Genomic DNA, 21737 nt, shown 5'->3' with positions numbered 1-21737 from the left:
TATGTTGTGTAATGTTCCCTAAACATTTATGACATTAACATTAAGCTGTGTTGTGCATCTGAAGGTTTTTTCCTCTTTAATTCCAGTGTTTTTGTTTCTTTGTACTTCCTTCCCTCTTTTCTTTTTTTCTTCTCTCCAATCCATATTTTTCTCTCTTTGGTCTAGTTTGTCCACAGAACAGAACTCTAGATGTCTGTTTCTGTTGGCTCAACTGCTGGACAGTAGAGTAAAGTAAAATAAAATAAAGAGCAGGTTTTTCTTTGCTTCTCTACTCATTGACCGCCTCCTGTAGGACATCAGCAGCACCTTTTCACCTTTTCAGGATCCACACGAGTAGGCTGGCTCAGTGCCGACCAGGGTGAGAACATGACGGCTGCCGTGCAAGATGATGCATACCTCTCACTCCTTCGGAGAAAGAGAGTGATGGGTTAAAAATAACCTGTTTACCAGATCACCAACCATTCCTGGGAACTGGACTTTGTCAGGATTAGGAGAAGTTCCACCCGACACCAGCAGTAAGCTGCGTTCTTCTAGATGGTGACAACAATGTCCTCGATTCAACCTTTGTGTGAGGCAAAAAAAACAAAACTCGTGACTAGCTGATTCCATTTGTGTTTAAAAAGTGCAAACGAAACATTGAATGTTTAAAATGCATACTGAATTGTAAAATATAAAAGACATTTTCATTTGAATCATGATACAAAAAACAACAAATAAAAATTTAATTAATCTTTCTTTTACTTTAAATTTTATTTTAAAAGGTTGAATCGGATTGTTTCCAGGCAAATGTATACTTTTACATTTCAAAGAGCATTTATAAAATATCAAATCAATTGAATATCAATTGAATTAAAAATCATTTTGAATTATGAGTAAAAGTAACTTCTGTACAGAACTTCCCTCTTAGGAATTCTTTACTACCAATAATCATTGTAATCATTTTAAATGTTCAATCAGGTAAAAGTATACAACATTTCTCACTAAAATCTAAAGTTTATGGTATTTTAAAATAATATTTATTAGTAGTATTTACTTTTAACCCTTTGACACCTGAGCTCCAGTGTTTATTCTCTTTGATTTACAGTACATTTTTAATTGTCAATAAGATCAACATAATTCCAGCAGCACAAGCTGCTTTTCTCCTTCAGAATCTATAGGAATTAACGTGTAAGTGGTGTAAAAGTTACAGTATATTAAAGATTTTGTGTTTTAGAGTTACCAACAAAGCCTTAGGTGTTAAAGGATTAAATCTACAATTTTAAATGGTGATTTTTTTTTAAAGTTCAGGAAAAATTGTTGAAAATTTGCTGAAAATCTCCTAAAATATGCATATTTAATCAAAAAACTAAAACATAAGCTTAGCTCAAAATTATCACATTTATATGATTTCTCAGTCCCATTGACAATGAATGGTCAATTCTTCAAATCCTTCAAAAACTTCGTGCACTTTTGAAACTTAAACAATCTTGTTATCAAAATGTTCGTCAATTCAAGCTAAAATTTTAGCAATATGCTAATTTGGCATATACTAAGATTTTCTGGGCCAATTTGGAGTTGGGCTGATGTTTTAGTAAGGTGGAAGTTTTTTAGGGCTAATTTGAGCTCGACTGGATTTTGGGGCTAATTTTGAGTGAAGCATATATTTTAGCAACATGCTAGTTTTTTTGATGAGATATGAATGTTTTGAAGAGTTTTTCAGCAAATTTCCAACAATTTTTCCTCAACTTTAAGAAAAATACTTCAGTCGTCTATTTCTCATAGTTTTTCAGGGAATCTTCAAGTCTTTTAGTGACTTTAGTAAACATTTTCAGCAATTCCCTTCAGCAATTACATGAAATTTCTTCAGCCTCTTTAGCAACCACATTCAGCAAACGGCATTCACAGCAGCATCGTCGTAGGTAATGCAGCTTTTCTGGATATAATAAAATTAATAAAAAATAAAGATAAAAAAATAAAATATAAAATAAAATCGAAATTATCCAACAGAATCAGATTTTCAGACTTGGTTTCAGCAATAATTCTCATTAAGGTGAAAATGTTTTTTTATTTAGTCAGCTCGATGGAACTTTGCTTCTAATGAGACCTAAAATGTCACAAAATGAAGACAGCCTTAAAATAACTGTGATGGAAATTCAACAAAGTGCAAATTGTTCTTTTTACTTCAATTCCTTGCAGTTTTTCTGAGATAGATTCTATTATTTAAATAAAAACAATCTGGATTTCTGTTTTCACGTATGAGATTAAACTTTGTGTGTAAACCTGAAGAGTGGGACTATAAGGAGATTAAACGATGTTCACATGTGAAAGGACATCTGGATGTTGGTAAACAGCATGCGGATGCGCAGACGAGCAGCCGTTGTGGACGTCAGCGTAAGTGCTGCCCTGTTTGCTCTGCAGCTGTCTCATGTGAACTCGGTAAACACACCAGAAGCAGAGTCCACTGTGAGCCAACAACTGCACTGAACATCAGCTCAGCCTGATCTCATCAGGCTGGAAACCGGATTAAAGTTGTTTACCTCGGTTCTCCGTCGATGTTCCCAACATTACATTTCAGGCCGAAATCATTGGATTTGTTCTGCTAAGACCCGAGGCGTTTCCTTTCAGCCGAGGTTGGAAGGAGACCAGGAAACCAGCCGGGGCTAATTTCCTTGCAGAGGACTTCCAGCAGATCCCATTAATTATTGGCCAGAACACAAGTCATTGTCTCCTGCTGTTTACACAAACCATTCATGATAATTAATGTGTGCTTTCCCTTTTATTGCGTCCATTACCATTGGCAGGGAGCGCTGGTGGGAAGCTGACATTAATGTCTTTGCAGTGAATGCAAAGGACAAGAGGCTGTTCAGAAAGCCTTGTTCAGACATGGAGCGGCGCTCTCTCCGGGGGAAATGCCTCATGCGCTGCATTTAGAAAAGCCATTTCCTTTAGCGGCGCAGCGGCCAGAGTCTCCTCATTAGAGGTTGCTGCCCAAGACCCTTCACTAACCTAACAAGCTTTAAGGGCACAATGTGAGGAGAAAACAAACACAAAGCTGCCTGATAGCAAACAAACTCCATCAAAGCAAAGTCCTGAGAAACAGTCAGAATACACATGACAGCTCTGGTTAGAACGCTTTAAAGACAGGGGGCTTTAAACTAAACCCTAAATTCACTTTTTTTTTGTCTGTTGACCTCTATAAATGGGGCTTTAAAAGCGCTGACTATGGTCCTTGACAAATGTTTGACAAATTAAGATAAACGTGTTTAATTCTAAAAACATTTGGTCAAAAACCGTTTGTGGGCTGCCCCTTCACGATCTGCAGCTTCAGTAATGATTACAGTCACAGAGACTCCAGTCTCTCGACAGCACGTGTCAAAGTCACGGCCCGGGGGCCGGATCCTGTCCCCCCGGGTCATTTTCTGTCATTTTATTTTATTGTTATTAATGACATGATGTTATCTTGCGCTCTTTTTTAACTTGTATAATTTTAACAAAATATATTTTAATGAAGAGTAAAATATTGATCATAAACTATAATGTAATACTATTGATTGTAAAATATTTTATTATTCATAATTATGTTAAAAAGTTATGGTTTTAAAGTTTTAAAATTTTGAATTCTGCTACCTTTTTGGACTAGTTTGGCATTTGCTAAGATTTTTTAGGCTATTTTGGTCTAATATTTCACCTACATGCTAGCTGTTTTTGCTAACTTAGGAATTATTTTTGTTGCTGTTTTAAGGCTGTTTTGGTGTTAGGCTAATATTTACACACTAGTTGTTTGGGCTAGTTTTGACTTTCCTTTAGTGTTTATTTCTGTTTTGGAGTTTAGTTAATATTTCAGATACATCCAAGCGAACATTTCAATGTGGACCCCATATGGTTTACCTTTGGGCTGAATTGGTGGACCCCAGGTGGGTTTCATGGTGGCCCCATCTGTGTCTGCTCACGCTGGCGTTGGTGGGGACTCAGTGGTCTGGGTCCCTACGCAAACAAGCTGCCCAGCGGACAGCTTAGCAAGTTACGAGCTCTGCTGCCCAGCGAGCCAGACTACTGAGTGCTCACTCAAGCTAGTGTGGACTGACACCATGGAACCTGCAGACAAACCCACTAATTCAACCCAAAGGTAAACCATATGTAGCCCACGTTGAAACGTTTGCTGGGATGCTAGCTGTTTTGGCTATTTTAGGATTTGTTTTGTTTTTTAGGCTGTTATGGAGTTTAGCTATTTTTTCAGCTACATGCTAGCTGTTCTGACTGACTTAATTTTTTTTTTTTTTCAGCTTTAGCGATTTCAGCAATCAATCTCACCATCCTCAGCTATTACCAATACCATCTTCAGCGGCCAAATTCAGCCTAAAGCATTCACATTAGAATTATCACAGGTAATGCTATATATCTAGTTCATAATTATGTTACAAAGTTACACTTTTAAAGTTTTAAAAATGTAGTTTTAGAGTGTTTAATAAATGTTTATCCTAAGGTGTGTTTTGGATTTTGGTCCCTTGTGTGATTGAGTTTGACACTCCTGTTTTAAGTTGGAGGCTGACTCCGCCCACAACCGAAATGTGAAAATCCAGTGAGAGGGGCGGGGCTGGGGAACAGGACTGTCATTACTGGAGCTGCAGATCATGACGTGGGACTTCTGAAATGACGTGGGACTTAAATGGTTCGCTCATTTTTGAAAATGAAATATCAAATGTTTTTTTCTTTATCATTTTAATTATGTCACAGAATGAGCGGTGTTGAACAAGAAACAGAAAAAGCCGTTTGGAGAATTACTCATTTTAAATAAGAGACAAGTAATGCAGGTACATTTTGAAAATGAAAAAGCATTTCAAGTATTTACTTTTATTTTCAATTATGAGTCACATACACTTCCATGGTTTGTGTTAAGTGAGTCGTGTTCCTGTTGTATCAGTTTCTTGTTTTGAGTCCCAACAGCTGTGGGACACCTGCACTGACTCTTCCCTCAAGAAATGTTTCAGATTGAGGAGCTGGGACTGATAAAAAGGACAGAGAACTTTCAGAATGTGATGAAACCTCATAACCCCCCACCCCACCCTGGTTTTAAATGATCTTGAGCTGTTGCAGTCCAGTGAGATCCAACCCAAAGGTGAAGCAATCCCCCCCCGAGCACGCGGCCATAAACCACCGTGACAGCAGCCGACTAATGTAAGCCACTGAGATCCTTAAACACATGTGAGAAGACGGCAGAGATTCAAAGAATCCGCAGGTCATTCCCTTTAAACGACCTCCACTGCTCATTTCTGCAGAACAAATTGATGTCTCTCAGTATCACGTTTCTCTGGCACTATGGCCACACTTCTGTGAAAACACGAGGCTTTCACAATCCTGCAGACCCAGAGCCCAGTAAGAAAGCCGCCAGCAGGAGAGCGTGTCCTCAGATGCCTCCGACCTTCTTACACAACAACAAACCCCAGGATGTCTATGAGCGGCTGACCCGCAGGCTACTGTCCACCTGTAAGCAGAACCTGACCCGTATGTGAAAACAGCCTCTGCACGGCCACAGGCGGAGAAATGGGAATTCTGCACGGCTTCCCATTGTTTGGCTGCAGAGCTCTCTCCGCTCTGCAGAATTCCTGGTAAGCTACTTCCCTGGAAATGAGCCTGTCGGCCTCGGCTGAGGACTGTGCTGTTGTGCAACACAGTTTGTGCTCATCTGAATGCCAAAACCACTCACGAAGAGAGCAGTTATTTATGCTCCCTGAAACACAGAGCTGTGGTCTCCCAACAGAAACGTTTTCATTCAAACCTGGGCATGAAGTGGGCAGAAGGACTCTCTATCCACCCCAAAAAAACAGAGGAGCACTTGAGCTGAAGCTGGAAGTTCTTACCTTTTTTGGAGTTGGGTTCTGCAGCGGCGATGGCGTGAAGGCAGCAGCAGAGGAGCACGGTGAGCGCAGCAGCCATGACGGGGAGCTGTGGTGGAAACATGTGGCATATGTCACATTCTCAGAGGGGTTCACCCAGATAACCCACAGCAGCCATGAAGGCCCTGCCCACTCAACAGGGACGCTCCCACCCCTTTCTAAGAGAAGGCAGAGGAGCTGCTTGCAAAACAGCACAGAGCATCAGCATTACATTCAAACCTGACCCACCCTTTAAATCTATACATTAGATGTCTAGGAGGAACCAGAGTTCTTAAACATTCACTCTGATGAAAATCATGCTTTTAACATGTTCTTGTGACTTTTATCTCATACTGCAGGACATGTATAAAGAAAACTAAGATTAAAATAACATTTCTGACTGTTTCTTTGGTCAAATCATTGTAAATCAGAAACAGTTTGAAATAGAGCTTATTTGTTACGTACAAAATACAATCGGTAGGTCACAGTCTTCATTCCAGTGCATCCACTCACAGACAAATAGATCCATGAACGTCTTTGTTTTCCTCGTCTGAGCTGGAATCTGGATCCGAACTTTACGGCTGGATAGCTCTGACATTTCTCACCATTTTCGTTGCAATTCTAATGTTAAGTTGGGAGTGTGAGGAGCTGTAAGCTAGGTCAGGTCAAGGGTTGGCAACCTTAAAAGAGACATTTGGGCTCATTTACTACTGATCTAAACCTAGAAGGAGTCTTACTTTAGCCTTTCAGAAATTTAGATTTACACTCATGACCTTCTTTTTTTAAATAAATATGAATAATGACTATTTTTTGGCCCAAACAAAATAAAAAATATTAAATGAACCTAGCATCTCTCAAAATGTGATTTACTTTCAAAATAAAAGCTGTTCTGTTCCAAACAGGATCATCTCAGTGCAGCTCTGGACAGCTACTAACCAATGTTGTTCAGCATAAGATAATATTCGCTTTTAACTCATAGAAAATCAAACTTTTTACCAAAGTTTTTCTTTGTATATAAAATCTGTTCATTCTGGAGGTAGAGTTGATCAAACAAGATGTCTTCAGGTCAACAGGATGTAAAAACCTACAAAGTTTATCATCTATTGAACCTCAGAGATCAGTTTATGCATTTAACTAATCTAAATTAAATAAATGCTAATTAAGTAACCCTTACTTTAAAAATTGCTATTTTCTTTTAATTTTATTTATTTATTTTTTCATTCTTTTTCTCCTCTTTGTCCTCAGCAGTCTTACTCTGCTGGGTTTTGTTATTTTAGTTTGAGGTTGGATCTTGGTAGTCTTAGTTTGCAGGCTTTGTTTATTTGTTTTCTTTAGGTAGTTTTGGTTAGACAGTCATTATCAGGAGCTGCTGACTCTGACGGTCGACATGACTGGATCAGCAGTCTCCATGAATTATTTTATGTTTGAACAAGGAGCCACCATGGAGAGATAAAAGAGACACATGTGGATCTGGAGCTGCAGGTTACAGACTCCTGATCTAGTGGGAGAGAGTGTAAACAAAAGGATGATGGGAAACTAGTGCATGCTTACTCCACACCAATAATCCTGCCCACAATTCAGAGGTGAATTTCTGCCTCTCTGCAGAAATTATGTCCTAGATTTTGTCTAAAAATCCTAATTAAAAGACCACAGGGAATGATTTGAAAATATATTAATATATCTTCTGTTTATTTATGTGCAACCATTCTTCTTCAACACTTAGAGGAGTTAACTATACTCCGATTTAGAAATCAACTCTCAAACTCCTACTTTAAGCAGAAACTCAAAGAAAACCCACAATCCTTTTCATTTGACTCTTCAGTGTTCCTGCAGCTCCACGTTAGCTTCTCCAGCCTTTATCAGTTCCTGAAACACGCCTGCTTCGTCTGCAGGCCGTCTCCCAGACCCACACATGATAAACAGCTGCCACACCAGTTCTGCAGGAATCCTCAACATGAAACTCCCGAAGGAAGTCCAAATCTTTATGTGAACGTCAATGTTTGGAACTTCTGCATGAATGTCTGCTCAATTAGATAAAGAAAAACAGAAATGCTCATAAAACAAGAGCCATCAGTTTTTAAAGTGCTTCAACTTAAATATTATAGTGCATGCGTCAAAGTCAGGGCCCGGGGGCCGGATCCAGCCCTCCGGGTGATTCTATCCGGCCCTCCAGGTAATTTTATTTCATTGTTATTAATGACCCGATGTTATCTTGAACTCATTTCTAACTTGTATAATTTTGACAAAATATATTTTTATGGAGAGTAAAATATTGAAAGTTATTTAAGGTTTAAGTTGATTTATTCTGGAATAATATTTCTGCCTGCTTTTTTTCATAATTATGTTAAATAGTTGCAGTTTTAAAGTTTTAAAAACTTCGTTTTAGAGAGTTCAATAGATGTTTATTCTGTTTGGCCCGCAATCAAATGTGTGTTTTGGATTTTGGCTGCCTGTGTGACTGAGTTTGACACCCCTGCTGTAGATGATAAAAAATAAAATCATTCCATTCCCACCTCCTCCTAAAAAAACACCCCCACTCCAAAAATTTCCTGTTCCTCCCAAATTCTGGATAAAAAACAGGAAAGAAAAGTTCTGCACAGAGAATCTCAAAGGAAAGGCGACCATGAGAGATCCATCTGCATCAGAACCAAAAACAACCCCTGCAGCCAGAACCTCCCCAGACCTAAATAAGAATTAAACTAGCAATCTAAAAATAAGGCAAACCAGTCAGTTTCTCTGGAGTTGATTCTAAACAGACGGCATGTCCGATTGACGGATTCCAGCAGAGAAAGATTGGAGTGAATGCTGCTCATGTCAGCCCAGAACAGGGAGTTCACAAACCCAGAGGACAGGAAGTGATGCGTCAATATATCAATGTATGTTTTTGTTTAGGTGGACAAAGAATGAAGTCACTGAAGTGTTTATGTTTTATTTGAATACTGCATTATTTCATTGGGATGGTGTGGTAACGGTCAAACTCAATCACAAGGGGCTAAAATCCAAAAACCCACATTAGACTTTGACACATGTGTAATATATGATCATATAAATGGTTATAGTTAATAATCAGTTAATTCTGAAAGTCTTAATAAAATCGTGACCCCTATAAAGTCTGGTGGTCCCGCAGCCCTTCAGACCCCGCAAAAAGGACGCACCTGTGCGTGATGTGGAGTCCTACAGGACCTCAGTCCACGCAGAGGTCAGTCACTTCAAGAGAGACTTCATTAAGATTCAGATTTTCAGTGGTAGAAACTCATCGTGAAACAGAAATCTGCAGACATGCATGCATCAGGTCCTATACAGAAAGTCATTTCGTTTCCTCGACAGAGGAGCTTTCATGGAGCTTCAGGAAACTTTTCTTTTTCCTTTAGATCCAGACTTCTCATAAGCGCGTAGACCCGTTTTTTAGGCGCGCGCGTGCTGTGAGGACGTCACTTACCTGGCGGTGTTTCTGTTCCCCGGATGAAACCCCAACAAGGCTGAGAGAAATCCGATGAGAAACTGCAGTCTGACAACAGCCAGAGCCGGAGGCGCGTGCACACCCGCGCGCACAAGCACCCTTCCAAACAGCTGGCTTGATGCGTCTGCCGCCCTCTGTTGGAGGAGTCAGGTACTGCCGGCACTTCTGATGAGAATGATGTTTTTTGGGGGGTTTTAACATGTTTTTGTGGCATTTTCTGATGTGGAGGACATGTATAAAGAAAAATAAGTTTTCTGAAACTGAACATTTCTTTATTCAAATTGTTGTGAATCAAGAGCAAACACAAAATTGGAAAAAGCTTGTAGGTGGTAGTGCTGCAAGCCACAGTCTCCTTGCTCTGCTCCATTCTGATCATCCACTCAAAGACAATTAGATCCATGAACGTCTTTGTTTTCATCGTCTGAGCTGGAATCTGGATCAGAACTGTACAACTGGATAACTAGAATATTGCTCGTCATTTTTGATGCACCTCTAATGTTAGGTTGGAGCTGTGAGAAGTTGTAAGGTAGAGGGAGGGTGTAAACCACATGTGTCATCCAGCCCTCCGGGTAATTCTATCCGACCCTCTAGATCATTTTATTTTATTGTTATTAATGACCCGATGTTATCTTGTGCTTATTTCTAACTTGTATAATTTTGACAAAATATATTTTTATGGAGAGTAAAATGAAGAAACTTATTTAAGGTTTAAGTTGATTTATTCTGGAATGATATTCCTGCCTTTTTATTATTCATAATTATGTTAAAAAGGTACGGTTTTTAAGTTTTAAAAATGTCGTTTTACAGTATTCAATGAAAGTTTATCCTGTTCGGCCCGCGACCTAAGTTGTGTTTTGGATTTTAGCCCCTTTTGCGATTGAGTTTGACCCCCTGGTGTAAACAGATGGATGATGGGAAGTAAGGAAAGGTTTACTTCAACAGTCCTGCCTGCAACTCAAGGGTGTATTTTTTTATGAACTCCTGCCGCTCTTCAGAAAAGGTTTTTTTTTTGTTTGCTTTTTTTTTTATTTTGTTTATTTTTTTTTAACAATACGGCTTAATTTAGATTAAAAAACCACTGGGAACACATTGAAAATAAATCAAAAGATAATTGGAGCTAAATGGTGCTAAAAACATTGCTGGAATTTTTTTCTAAATTTTAAATAATTTTGTTTATCTGAAGCGGAATACTCTAGTTTAATAGTAAAAATAAAAACATTGCACTTAACACTGAACAGACATCATGAAAAACAAGAATACATGGTTGATTTTTAAAACTTAAAGACTTTATAAACAGAAGAGTTTTGAACTGGAACTGCTCTCTGATGCACCAAAGACTTGAGTGAGGGAAGCAGAATAAAAAGGAAATGAGTGAATGTTTGATTCTCATTTACCATATCCTGAAAAAATGCCTTTCCTGATGACAGAAAAGTGGGCTGAAAGAAGGAAACGCCCAAGCTGAAAACATGTTTCCACTTCTCAGGATTAAGGAGAGTAGAAAAAATGTGGGAGATTTAAAGCAGGGTTAGCTTTCAAGTTTCTGAAAGACTTAGCTGTAGAAATACATGTCCAAACTCAGGGAAAAATACTTTACTGAAAAGTAATACAACAGGAGTCATCAGCAGACAAGTTTTATGCATTATGAATGACAGAAATGGTATCACATGAACAAAGAAGGCCATTTTAGAGTGTTGGGTTCTTCCTCCAAAGAGGCCCTGCTGTCAGTTTGACGGTAGAACCCCTCAAGCAGAGGTCTGTAACACATGGCTCCAGCATGCAGATTTCCATCCCTTCAACCGGGTTTTATGACTCCGAGGAATAATGCAATTCATTTGATAACAACACGGAGAAGGATAGGCCTATTGTTTACCCTAATTTATGCATTTGTTTCACTTGCTTTTTAAAATTTTAATGAAAAATATCTGATGTGATCTTATGGTGTTCAGATTTAACTGCTTTTCTTCTTACCACTGTTGACATCAGATCGTCTCCTTTAGCACTCCTCGCTTTAGACCAGTACCTGAGGCCTAAAGGATTCTTTATAGGCTAAAAGAAGGCTTAAAAAATTAAACATAAATTATATAAAAATGTATGACATAAACAGGATGAAACATTTATCATTTTATTTTATTGTTATCAATGACCTGATGTTATCTTGTGCTCATTTCTAACTTGCATAATTTTGACAAAATATATTTTTATGGAGAGTAAAATATTAAAAGTTATTTAAGGTTTAAGTTGATTTATTCTGGAATAATATTCCTGCCTTTTATTATTCATAATTATGTTAAAAAGTTACAGTTTAAAGTTTTAAAAATTAGTATTCTGCTAGCTTTTTGGACTATTTTTTGGCATTTACTAAGATTTTTTGGCTATTTTGGAGTTTAGTTATTATTTCAGTTACATTCTAGTTTTTTTTTTTGGCTAATTTTGGGTTTTCTTTTTAAGTTTTTTAGGCTGTTTTGGAGTTTAGTTAATATTAATACATTAGCTGTTTTGGGTAACTTTGACTTTTATCAGTTTTTCATTTTGAAGTTTAGCTATTTTTTCGGGTACATGCTACACGTTTTGGCTGACCTACGTTTTTTTTATGTTTTTGTTTTACTATTTCAGACTAATTTGGCCTTTAGGTAATACTTTGGTCGTTTATCAGCTTCAGTATTTTTAGCTATCCATTTCAGTACTAGCGTCTTTAGCAGCCAAATTCAGCTTACAGCATTCACACTAGCATTATCACAGATAATGCTATATATATAATTATGTTAAAAAATGACAGTTTTTAAGATTTAAAAATGTAGTTTTAGAGTGTTCAATAAATGTTTATCCTGTTCGTGCAGAAACCTAAGGTGTGTTTTGGATTTTGGCCAGTGTGATTGAGTTTGACACTCCTAAATTAGTGTAAAGGTTTAGTATGGTTTTGAAACTTAATAAAAAAGAACATTAAAGTCCCACAAATAAATCCTTTAATCTCAAATTCTTTCATATAAGTCTTTTTTTGCAGTCATCACAAAAAAATGCTACAAGGACATGGTAAAATGCCTTTTTTGTTGGAGTGGGTCTTTAATCTTTTAACACCTAAAGGCGTCGCCGGTGACGCTTAAACACAAAATCTTTAAAATATGGAAACTTATCAACCATTCCTTCAAAATCTGCTGGAATTATCGTGTTGAAAAGTTACAGTAAAACATAGAACATAAACACTGGAGCTTAAAGGGTTAAAGAAATAACTTGGTATAAATCTTATTGACCTCTTTAGATGATCTGCTTGAACTATGAATTGCAGCATCTGCAGCTGTCATTTGATTCATTTTAAAGCTTTTCAGAGAACAGGAAACCCACTTTATCATCAATTTACAAGACAAACATAATATTTTTAAACAATTTATCTTGAAGCTTATACAGAATGTAGAGTTATCTATTTTTTTTACCTTTTCTTTCAGATTTAATCGCAATGGTGAATAAATAGTTCTTTTTATTGAGGTCCTGAAACAGAACGTATCAGTCAAGGAGCAGCAGAAAACGACATCTGTGCTTGACTGACGCTGATGCTCTTCTGTGATGACACACTAATGAACATTTGATGTAAGTGTTTCAGCATCTTCGTGTAAACGGGAAGTTCACTCAGAGCTGCTGGGACTGCTCCTTCACGCTGTTTCCCAGTGTGTGTTCCGTCAGATGTGTCCCATCAGGAACATCTTTGACCCAAACTGTGGGGGCTGTTTGGCACATCTGAGGCTTCTTCTGGATGAGACTGGATTAAGCTTTTCTTTGTCTTTGGTAACTGGTTCTATAGGGACTAGTTGGAGGTTTGAGCTGAGCCCCGCCCCTAATCGTACTTTATTGTTTAGAATTTGTTTTAATCTTTATAGAAACGTATTACATTAGAAAAGGGTGGTCTTGTTTTTTTTAGTTGAATGCAATACACTTCCATAAAAATATATTATATAAAAATGATGTCACAAATTGTTCTAAAAATATATATTAAAAAACAGACTATTAAGCAGTAAGGCTAAGGGTATTTCGATAAGAGTAACAGTCATGTGTATCTATAGCTATGTGATTTTTTTACTGTTTGCCCCACTTTGCTCAGTTCTTTTTTATTAATAATATTTCTTATTTTATTGATTCTGTTTTGTTGTTTATTATATTTAAAATACTCAAAGAATCCATAAAATGTTTTAAAAAGTGAAGTGGGAATGGGATCTAAAAGGCAGGTTTTGGTGTTTACTTGGGATAAAACTCAACCAAGCATTTCCGCATCAACCAGGACAAAACTCCCCAGTGTTTCCTCAGGTAAAACCAATGCTGATGATCTGTTAGAACCAGAGTACTGCACAGATGAAAGATTAGATCTTATAGCATTGACTTTACCCATGAAGTGGTCTGTGAAGTCCTCACATGCAGCATCAGATGACGGCATGGAGGACTTATTAAAATCTTTATTTATTAAAATATCTATTGTTTTAAAAAGAACTTTGGGATTGTTTTTATTTTCTATAATGATGTTCGAAAAGTATAGTTTCTGGCCTTTTTAACTGAGTTATTGTAAATTTTGAGTTGTTCTATAAAAAAGTCTTTATGAATTGTTAGTCTTGTCTTTCTAAATCTCCTCTCCGCTCGTCTGCATAACTGTTTCTGACGCTTAATGTCGTCAGTCTTCCATGGTGTTTTAACAGTGGTTCTTGTTTTAGCTGTTTTAATTGGAGCCACTGCATCTAAGGAAGACTGAAGTCTGTTATTAAAATCATCAACCATTAAATCACAGGATGCAGATACAGTCTGAGCAGGAGTTTGGTTAAAATTATTAATAAAACTTGCAGCCTCTTCAGGATTTATGTACCGTTTCCTCACAGTTCTCACTGAGGCTTCCTGCTGGATTTCACTGGTGACATTAAAAAACACACAGCAGAGATCTGATATTGGTAAGTCAACAACAGAGGACACCCCGGCAGACAGACCGTAGGTGATGACGAGGTCAAGGGTGTGTCCTCTGTTGTGAGTGGCCTGTGTGACATGTTGTTTAAAATCCATGCTGCTAAGAAGATTTAAAAACTCACGAGCATAGACATCATCATTTTTATAAACATGTAAATTAAAATCACCAGTAATTAAAATCCTGTTGTACCTAATGTGAACAGATGATAAAACGCAGGAACACTGCAGCTGACCTTCAGGTTCCAGAGACGACCACCTCCACACCTGAAGTCCAGTCAGACAGATTATGTCTTATGTATTTCTAAGCAAATGTGTATAAATGTGTAAACTCAAAATTTAATTTAATTATAAAATCGAAAGAATAGAAAAAAAATCGGAATCTAATCGATTCTGGCTTTTGTGAATCGAATCGTATCTTTTCTGGAAATTCATAAGATACCCAGCCCTAGTTTAAAGTTGGATGTTACCGGTACTGATTAATTTCTAACTATCGGATGGTGGGAGGGGGGTGGCAGCACGGGGGCAGTGTGAAATCGACTGATCATCAGACAATTTTGGAGACCTTGGTTACCCTCCTATCAATCCGCCTGTCGTTGGACTTCCACTATGTAACTTCTGTGATAATGCTAGTGTGAATGCTGTAAGCTGAATTTGGCTGCTAAAGACGCTAGTACTGAAATGGATAGCTAAAAATGCTGAAGCTGATAAACGACCAAAGTATTACCTAAAGGCCAAATTAGTCTGAAATAGTAAAACAAAAACATAAAAAAAACGTAGGTCAGCCAAAACGTGTAGCATGTACCCGAAAAAATAGCTAAACTTCAAAATGAAAAACTGATAAAAGTCAAAGTTACCCAAAACAGCTAATGTATTAATATTAACTAAACTCCAAAACAGCCTAAAAAACTTAAAAAGAAAACCCAAAATTACCAACATTTCTACTCAATCCATCCAATTTGATGAGTAAACTGAAATAAATCCTCCCGTGTTGTCGAGTCATTTGGCATCAACAGTCGTCTCTTATGTAGACATTATCTATGATACTCTTAGGTTTGTGATCAGGAACTCCAGTCCTGCTTCTTTGAGCTGTATTTTCTGATCTGCACGTCTGTTTCAGGATAACAAAGCTGACGTCATCCTCAAGTACAACGCAGACGAGGCTCACAGTTTGAAAGCATACGGGGAGCTGCCAGAGCACGGTGAGACCCGCCGTCTCTTTCTAAGAGGGAAAACATATTTATTCTTAAAAATATATATATATTTTTGTTGTTGTTCTGTGAAGTGCACGTGGTTCTTTAACCCTTTAACACCAGAGCTCCAGTGTTTATGTTCTTTGATTTACTGTAACTTTTTAATTTTGAACAGGATCATTCCAGTAGATTCTTCTCCTTCAGAATCTACTGGAATGATCCTGTTAACGGTGGAAACGTTACAGTATGTTCAAGATTCTTTTGTCTAAGCGTCACCGATGACGCCTCAGGTCTCTTCACGCTAAAGTCTGTCCTTTTCCTCACAGCTAAAATCAATGAGACAGACACCTTTGGGCCTGGAGACGACGATGAGATCCAGTTTGATGACATTGCAGACGACGACGATGACATTGATGATGTAAGTTCATTTGATGGACTGATTGCAGTCGTAAAGCTGCATCCAGATAGAACCACACCTAAACATCCATCCATTTTCCAAATCTGCTTCCTTCCTGTTGGGGGTCACAGCAGGTCTTTCAGGTCTGGACTAACCTATGACCCACAAGACTTCTGATTGTAGGAGTCATTCAAAAATGCTTCTTTAGTGCAGCAGTGGTCCAGCAATGGTTAATCTTAGGCCCGAGTCCTAAAGGTTTCTGTACAAATGTAACAACGACAAATTGTCCTTGATGTAACCGCAGGAGAGTCTGTTAAACAGGAATGATGTGGAGTCGAGGTACAAAAGGTTTTTTTTCCCCAGAACTTTTAAGACTTAAAAGACCCACTCTGATGAAAATAGTGGTGTTTTTAACATGTTCTTGTAGCATGTTTCTCATGATGTAGGACATATACGATAAGTAAGTAGACAGTATTTCTGTATTCAAATTGTTGGAATTCAGGAGCAAAAGAAAAATGACAGATAAAGCTCGTCACTGAGATGTAGATGCTGCAGTCAGTAGATCAGGAGTCGGAAACCTTTAACAGTAAAATCTCTCTTTCTACTGATCCAAACCTAGAAGGAGCCATATAGTTTTACTTTAACCTTTAAGAAATTTGGATTTGTATTCATGATCGTCTTTTTAAAAAAAATAATAAATATGAATTATGTCTATTTTTGGCACAAACAAGAGCAAAATTATAAAAAGAACCTAGCATCTCTAAAAATGTTTTTTTTTACTTCTTTTCAAAATAAAAGCTGCTCTGTGCCAAACAGGATCATCTCAGTTCAGCTCTGAACAGCTATTAATCAGTGTTGTGCAGTATAAGATAATCTGTGATTTTAACTCATAAAAGATCAAACTTTTTACCAAAGTTTTTCTTTGCATATAAAATTAGGTTATGCAGCCATTATCAGGAGCTGCTGACTCAGACGGTCGACATGTCTGGGTCAGCAGTCTCCATGAATTATTTTATGTTTGTCCGAGGATCCACCATGGAGAGATGAAAGAGACACATGGATCTGGAGCTGCAGGTTACAGACCTCTGCAGTAGACTAGTCTCCCTGCTCAGCTCCATTCTGATGCATTTACTTGTATGCAAACAGATCCATGAAAAGCGAGCGATTAAACGATAACGATATTCTTGCTGAATGCTCCGCCCCTTAAAGGTGCAGCTATAAGGTCAATGAAATACAATAACAATAATCCAAAACATTATACTGTTTTTTTATATAAAATGTGATCACCTGCAGGCAGAACTAGGAAATCTCTAGTAAATCTGTCCTTGTGTTCTCCACGTCTGAACTTGAGTTCAGTGTTAAATGACAATAAAGATGTGTTCATACCATAAATAATTTTTGTGCAGTTTATTGTTCTTGAAAAAAATCAGAAAAAAGTCAACAGTGAAGCCTCATATCAGAGCAATCTGTCAAAAGGCCTTTAGAGTGTAACTGTAAATGTCTGAATGCTCTCAGCATCAGGTTATGTCTTTCCTTCTTCCTGTCAGCAGTTTGGGAACCTCTGCTCTGTCCCGCTCCACCTGTAGCTGCTCTTCCTGTAACTGAAACAATAAAAATGTAAGAAGATGTTTGTAGGCGAGACTCACATTAAAGATCTTAATTCCACTGACTCAGCCTCATGGTTTTTGTTTCACTTCCTGACCTGATGTGGCTGAAATGTTTGTTCTTGCAGGTTCAGGCAGCTGTAATGGTAACTGCATGATGGGAAAAGATGTTTACTTCTTTAAAAATATGATATTTTGCAATGTTGACTAAAATTCTGGACCATTTTCTTGCTGTTTCTGAAGACATATCCCATCTTTATTTCTAAAATGTAATTCTAACAATGTTCAGAGATTATATTTAATTGATTTAACAGAAAATCAAATGTTTCCAGTGGATTTGATGGTTTATCAGCTGACCAGATCTACCTGATCTGATTGATTTCAGGGTTTACAGAAGACAAAATGTCCCAAAGTAAAACCTGCTTGTATGACATCTACACCCCCAACTGTGTCTGGAAAGCACCCAGCGGCTTTATTTGATCTTGGAATAGTTTTCAGTCATTTGCTGTCTCATTTCCTGCTGAAGCTCGTTCTAGTATTCATGTCATCCTGCTGTACGTTAACATTTCATTTTAGAATTAGATCTGGATGGACCCTGATTCTGTTCCTGCTGTTCTGTACTGCCACCTTCTGGTAGAAGAACTTTTTAGCTGTTCAGAATATTGATCTAAAATATGTGCATTTAACATGTAATATCAGAGGGGTTTGAGGAGCTCAATCAATGGCATGTTGGGGTTTTTATTTGTCTGCATGTGGATGTGGAGCAGGGAGCTCTGTGACCCGACCAGTGAACTTTCTACCTCACAAATATGATCTTTTTCAAATGTCATTTTCTCATCTGCCCTTAGACGGCCCATCTGTTTGGTCATATTTGTAAAAAACGTTCTAAAACGGGTCACAGGTGAATGCAACAATGAGACTGCACAGTGGAAAAAGCAGGAGGAGAATGAACTGGACGAAGCAGAAGCAGATTTCAAAGGTTTATTTGAACGGATTAAAAGAACACAATCGACAGTAGTTTTAGTACAAACTCAGAGCTGAAAAAAAACAACACTTAAAATACAACTGGCCCTAAAACTGATCACAACAATATAAAAGGGGCAAACTGCAAGTAAAAGGACACAGTGAAGAACAGCTCGAGAAATGACATCTAAAACTACTGTTCAGTAAACTCTGAAAGGCCCCGGATTAAAAGGACTTAAAACTAATTAATAAATTAGTGCCACATTAAAACACAATAACAGTCAAGTAAAAATGCAGTGGTATAAAAATATATTGGTGTAAAATAGTGGTAGATTAAAAGCCCAACCAACTCCTGCTGGAAACAGATGAAGAACATGTGAAAAAAGTCCATCAGAACATGAAGAAAAGAGGATCCAAACACTCACAGTCTGTAACGAGACCTCCATCACTGCTCCACACAGCTGGAGCTTCATCACCACACGAGCTTCTAAAAACATTTACATTCAAACACAGGTGATGACTACAAATACAAAATGCTAAAACTGTCTTCAAATGATTGAAACCCGCTCACGTTCAGTTCAGTGTTCCACATGACATCCGGTCCGGAGGGTTCGGGTTTAGACAGCAGAACCGATCCTGAGAAAAATCCTCTTTAAAATGCTCCAGAAGATGAACAGGATCAGCGCTGGATTGCTGCTGACAGTTGATGACAGTTCACGTGTAGCAGCTGCTGATCAACACACGGCCGCATTCCCGCGGGAACTCATCAGAGAACGTTTGACTGGCAGCCGGACACACGAGTGGGCGGCGATTTCAGGAAGGGGGGCTGCGCATTACCTCATTGGTNCAGCAGAGAAGGCCTTGCAGGCCCTGACGGCCCGCCACTGAGTAAACTCTTAAAGGCCCCGGATTAAAAGGACTTAAAACTAATTAATAAATTAGAGACACATTAAAACACGATAACAGTCAAGTAAAAATGCAGTGGTATAAAAAATATATTGGTGTAAAATAGTGGTAGATTAAAAGCCCAACCAACTCCTGCTGGAAACAGATGAAGAACATGTGAAAAAAGTCCATCAGAACATGAAGAAAAGAGGATCCAAACACTCACAGTCTGTAACGAGACCTTCCTCCATCACTGCTCCACACAGCTGGAGCTTCATCACCACACAAGCTTCTAAAAACATTTACATTCAAACACAGGTGATGACTACAAATACAAAATGCTAAAACTGTCTTCAAATGATTGAAACCCGCTTACATTCAGTCCAGTGTTCCACATGACATCCGGTCCGGAGGGTTCGGGTTTAGACAGCAGAACCGATCCTGAGAAAAATCCTCTTTAAAATGCTCCAGAAGATGAACAGGATCAGCGCTGGATTGCTGCTGACAGTTGATGACAGTTCACGTTTAGCAGCTGCTGATCAACACACGGCCGCATTCCCGCGGGAACTCATCAGAGAACGTTTGACTGGCAGCCGGACAAACGAATGGGCGGCGATTTCAGGAAGGGGGGCTGCGCATTACCTCATTGGTGCAAAGGCGTTTTCTGGGTCCTAGTGCCCTACAAGTTAAAACTCCAGGTTACACTAAAAAAGCGGCAGCTTGTATGACGTCATATTTCCTCACGAGACCTGCGGTCACATGACGTGTTATGTCCTGACAAGTAGTCACATGATGTCAAATGATGTCATTTGGCCCCATATGTCGCTGCTTCGAAAATCCTTTAACAGAACCACTTTGCAACATTCTTGAGATTGCTTCTCTAGCGACCCAAGACCGCAAAAACCAAAAGACCAAGATCCAAAAACCAAATGACCGAAGACCGCAAAAACCAAAACCCAAAGAGCCAACAACCCAAAGACCCAACAACCCAAAAACCCAGCAACCCCAAAATGACTGATAATCCCAACAAGCTTTTCGTGGGCGGACTCAGTGCAAACACAGACGACGACGGCCTGCGTCAGCACTTCGAGCGCTTTGGCGAACTTATAGACCATGTCGTCATCAAACACAAGGTCCAGAGCAGATCTCGCTGCTTTGGCTTTGTGACCTACGCCAAACCGGAGCAGGCCGCCGCAGCCATGGCTGCAAGACCACACACAGTAGACGGGACCGCAGTGGAAGTTAAACAGGCTATTGCAAAAGAAAAATCTAAAGAGCCTGAATCTTTTGCCCGTGCCATGGAGAAGAAAATCTTTGTTGGTGGCTTGAAGAACGACATCTTCGAGTTCCAACTCACTGAATACTTCTCTCAGTATGGTCAAGTGGAGAAGTCTGAAATCATGGTAGATTTGGAGACCCGACAGAACCGGGGATTTGGCTTTGTGCACTTCACAAATGCCTCAGCAGCAGACAAAGCTGCGCTTGTGAAGTTCCACACAGTCAATGGACACCAAGTTGAAGTAAAGAAAGCTTTGACTAAGCAAGAGATAAAGGGAGAAGGAGGAATAACCCAGAAAGTCATAGGGGGGAACCAAAGTCACTACACTGGCAGAGATAATCCCCGAAATAACACTAACGGGGCATACGGTGGCTCACATGGAGCCGGGTTTTCCCACCAGGGAAACCATGACTCTGGAAATGGATTTAATGATAACGAGGGATACGGCGGCTCACACACAGTCAACGTGAACACAACGGAAGTTAAACAGGCTTATGAAAAACCACAATGTAACAAGCCTGAACCTCTTGCCAATGCCATGGGGAGGAAAATATTTGTTGGTGGCTTGAAGAACGACATCTTTGAGTTCCACCTCACCCAATATTTTTCTCAGTATGGTCAAGTTGACAAGTCTGAAATCATGGTAGACATGGTGACCGGCAGGAACCGAGGATTTGGCTTTGTGCACTTCACAAATCCCTCAGCAGCAGACAAAGCTGCACTTGTAAAGTTCCACAAAGTCAATGGACACAGAGTTGAAGTGAAGAAAGCTTTGACTAAGCAAGAGATGCAGGGAGAAGATGGAACAACACCGAGAGTCATGGGGGGAAATCAAAATGGTTACGGTGGCTCTCACGGAGCCAGGTATTACGACCAGGGAAGCTCTTATGGTGGATACTATAGTTATGGAAATGATGCCAGATTTTATGATAACGGGGGATACAGCGGCACATACACATGTGGCCATTGTGGTCATGAAAATCCTTCTGGAGGCTGGAATGTCTACAACGGCTACGGACAGTGCTACTCTGGCTATGGCCCAAACAATGGTTATTTTGGCAGCCAAAGCACTGCTCCTTACACCATGGGCTGGTAGACCCTTGGGACCCCATGAACCCACACAAGTAGAGTGTGGTTGTTTTTTAGAGTTAGAATATATGTTTATTTTTATT

The 21737-nt window shown here is 38.9% G+C and overlaps 3 protein-coding genes and 1 long non-coding RNA gene across 7 annotated transcripts in view; 2 read left to right on the top strand and 2 right to left on the bottom strand.

Annotated features, from left to right (window-relative positions):
• Positions 1–9526, bottom strand: part of LOC112152490 (growth hormone receptor) — a gene marked incomplete in the record, with an annotated part of 28517 nt that extends 18991 nt beyond the window's left edge. Inside the window, 2 exon segments of the mRNA XM_024282124.2 lie at positions 5838–5922; positions 9292–9526. Coding sequence (XP_024137892.2) covers positions 5838–5922; positions 9292–9513 — 307 coding nt within the window.
• The window catches only part of mon2 (MON2 homolog, regulator of endosome-to-Golgi trafficking), a 448157-nt gene that overhangs the window by 109660 nt on the left and 316760 nt on the right, over positions 1–21737 (top strand). The window lies entirely within an intron of this gene.
• LOC112152502 lies at positions 17227–19901 on the bottom strand. Its single transcript, XR_002920312.2, has 3 exons — positions 19663–19901; positions 19513–19578; positions 17227–17435 (listed from the first exon to the last, which is right to left on the bottom strand). It is a non-coding gene; the product is annotated as an uncharacterized LOC112152502 (long non-coding RNA).
• On the top strand, positions 20132–21731 carry LOC112152492 (heterogeneous nuclear ribonucleoprotein A0). Its single transcript, XM_024282125.2, has one exon. It carries the CDS (start codon positions 20216–20218, stop codon positions 21659–21661), a length of 1446 nt encoding a protein of 481 aa, XP_024137893.1. The 5' UTR covers positions 20132–20215; the 3' UTR covers positions 21662–21731.

This window comes from Oryzias melastigma, linkage group LG6 (genome assembly GCF_002922805.2).
Source record: "Oryzias melastigma strain HK-1 linkage group LG6, ASM292280v2, whole genome shotgun sequence".
NCBI classification, from domain to species: domain Eukaryota; kingdom Metazoa; phylum Chordata; class Actinopteri; order Beloniformes; family Adrianichthyidae; genus Oryzias; species Oryzias melastigma.
Note: the sequence above shows the minus strand (reverse complement) of the source record. Positions and strands in the feature narration are given on the sequence as shown.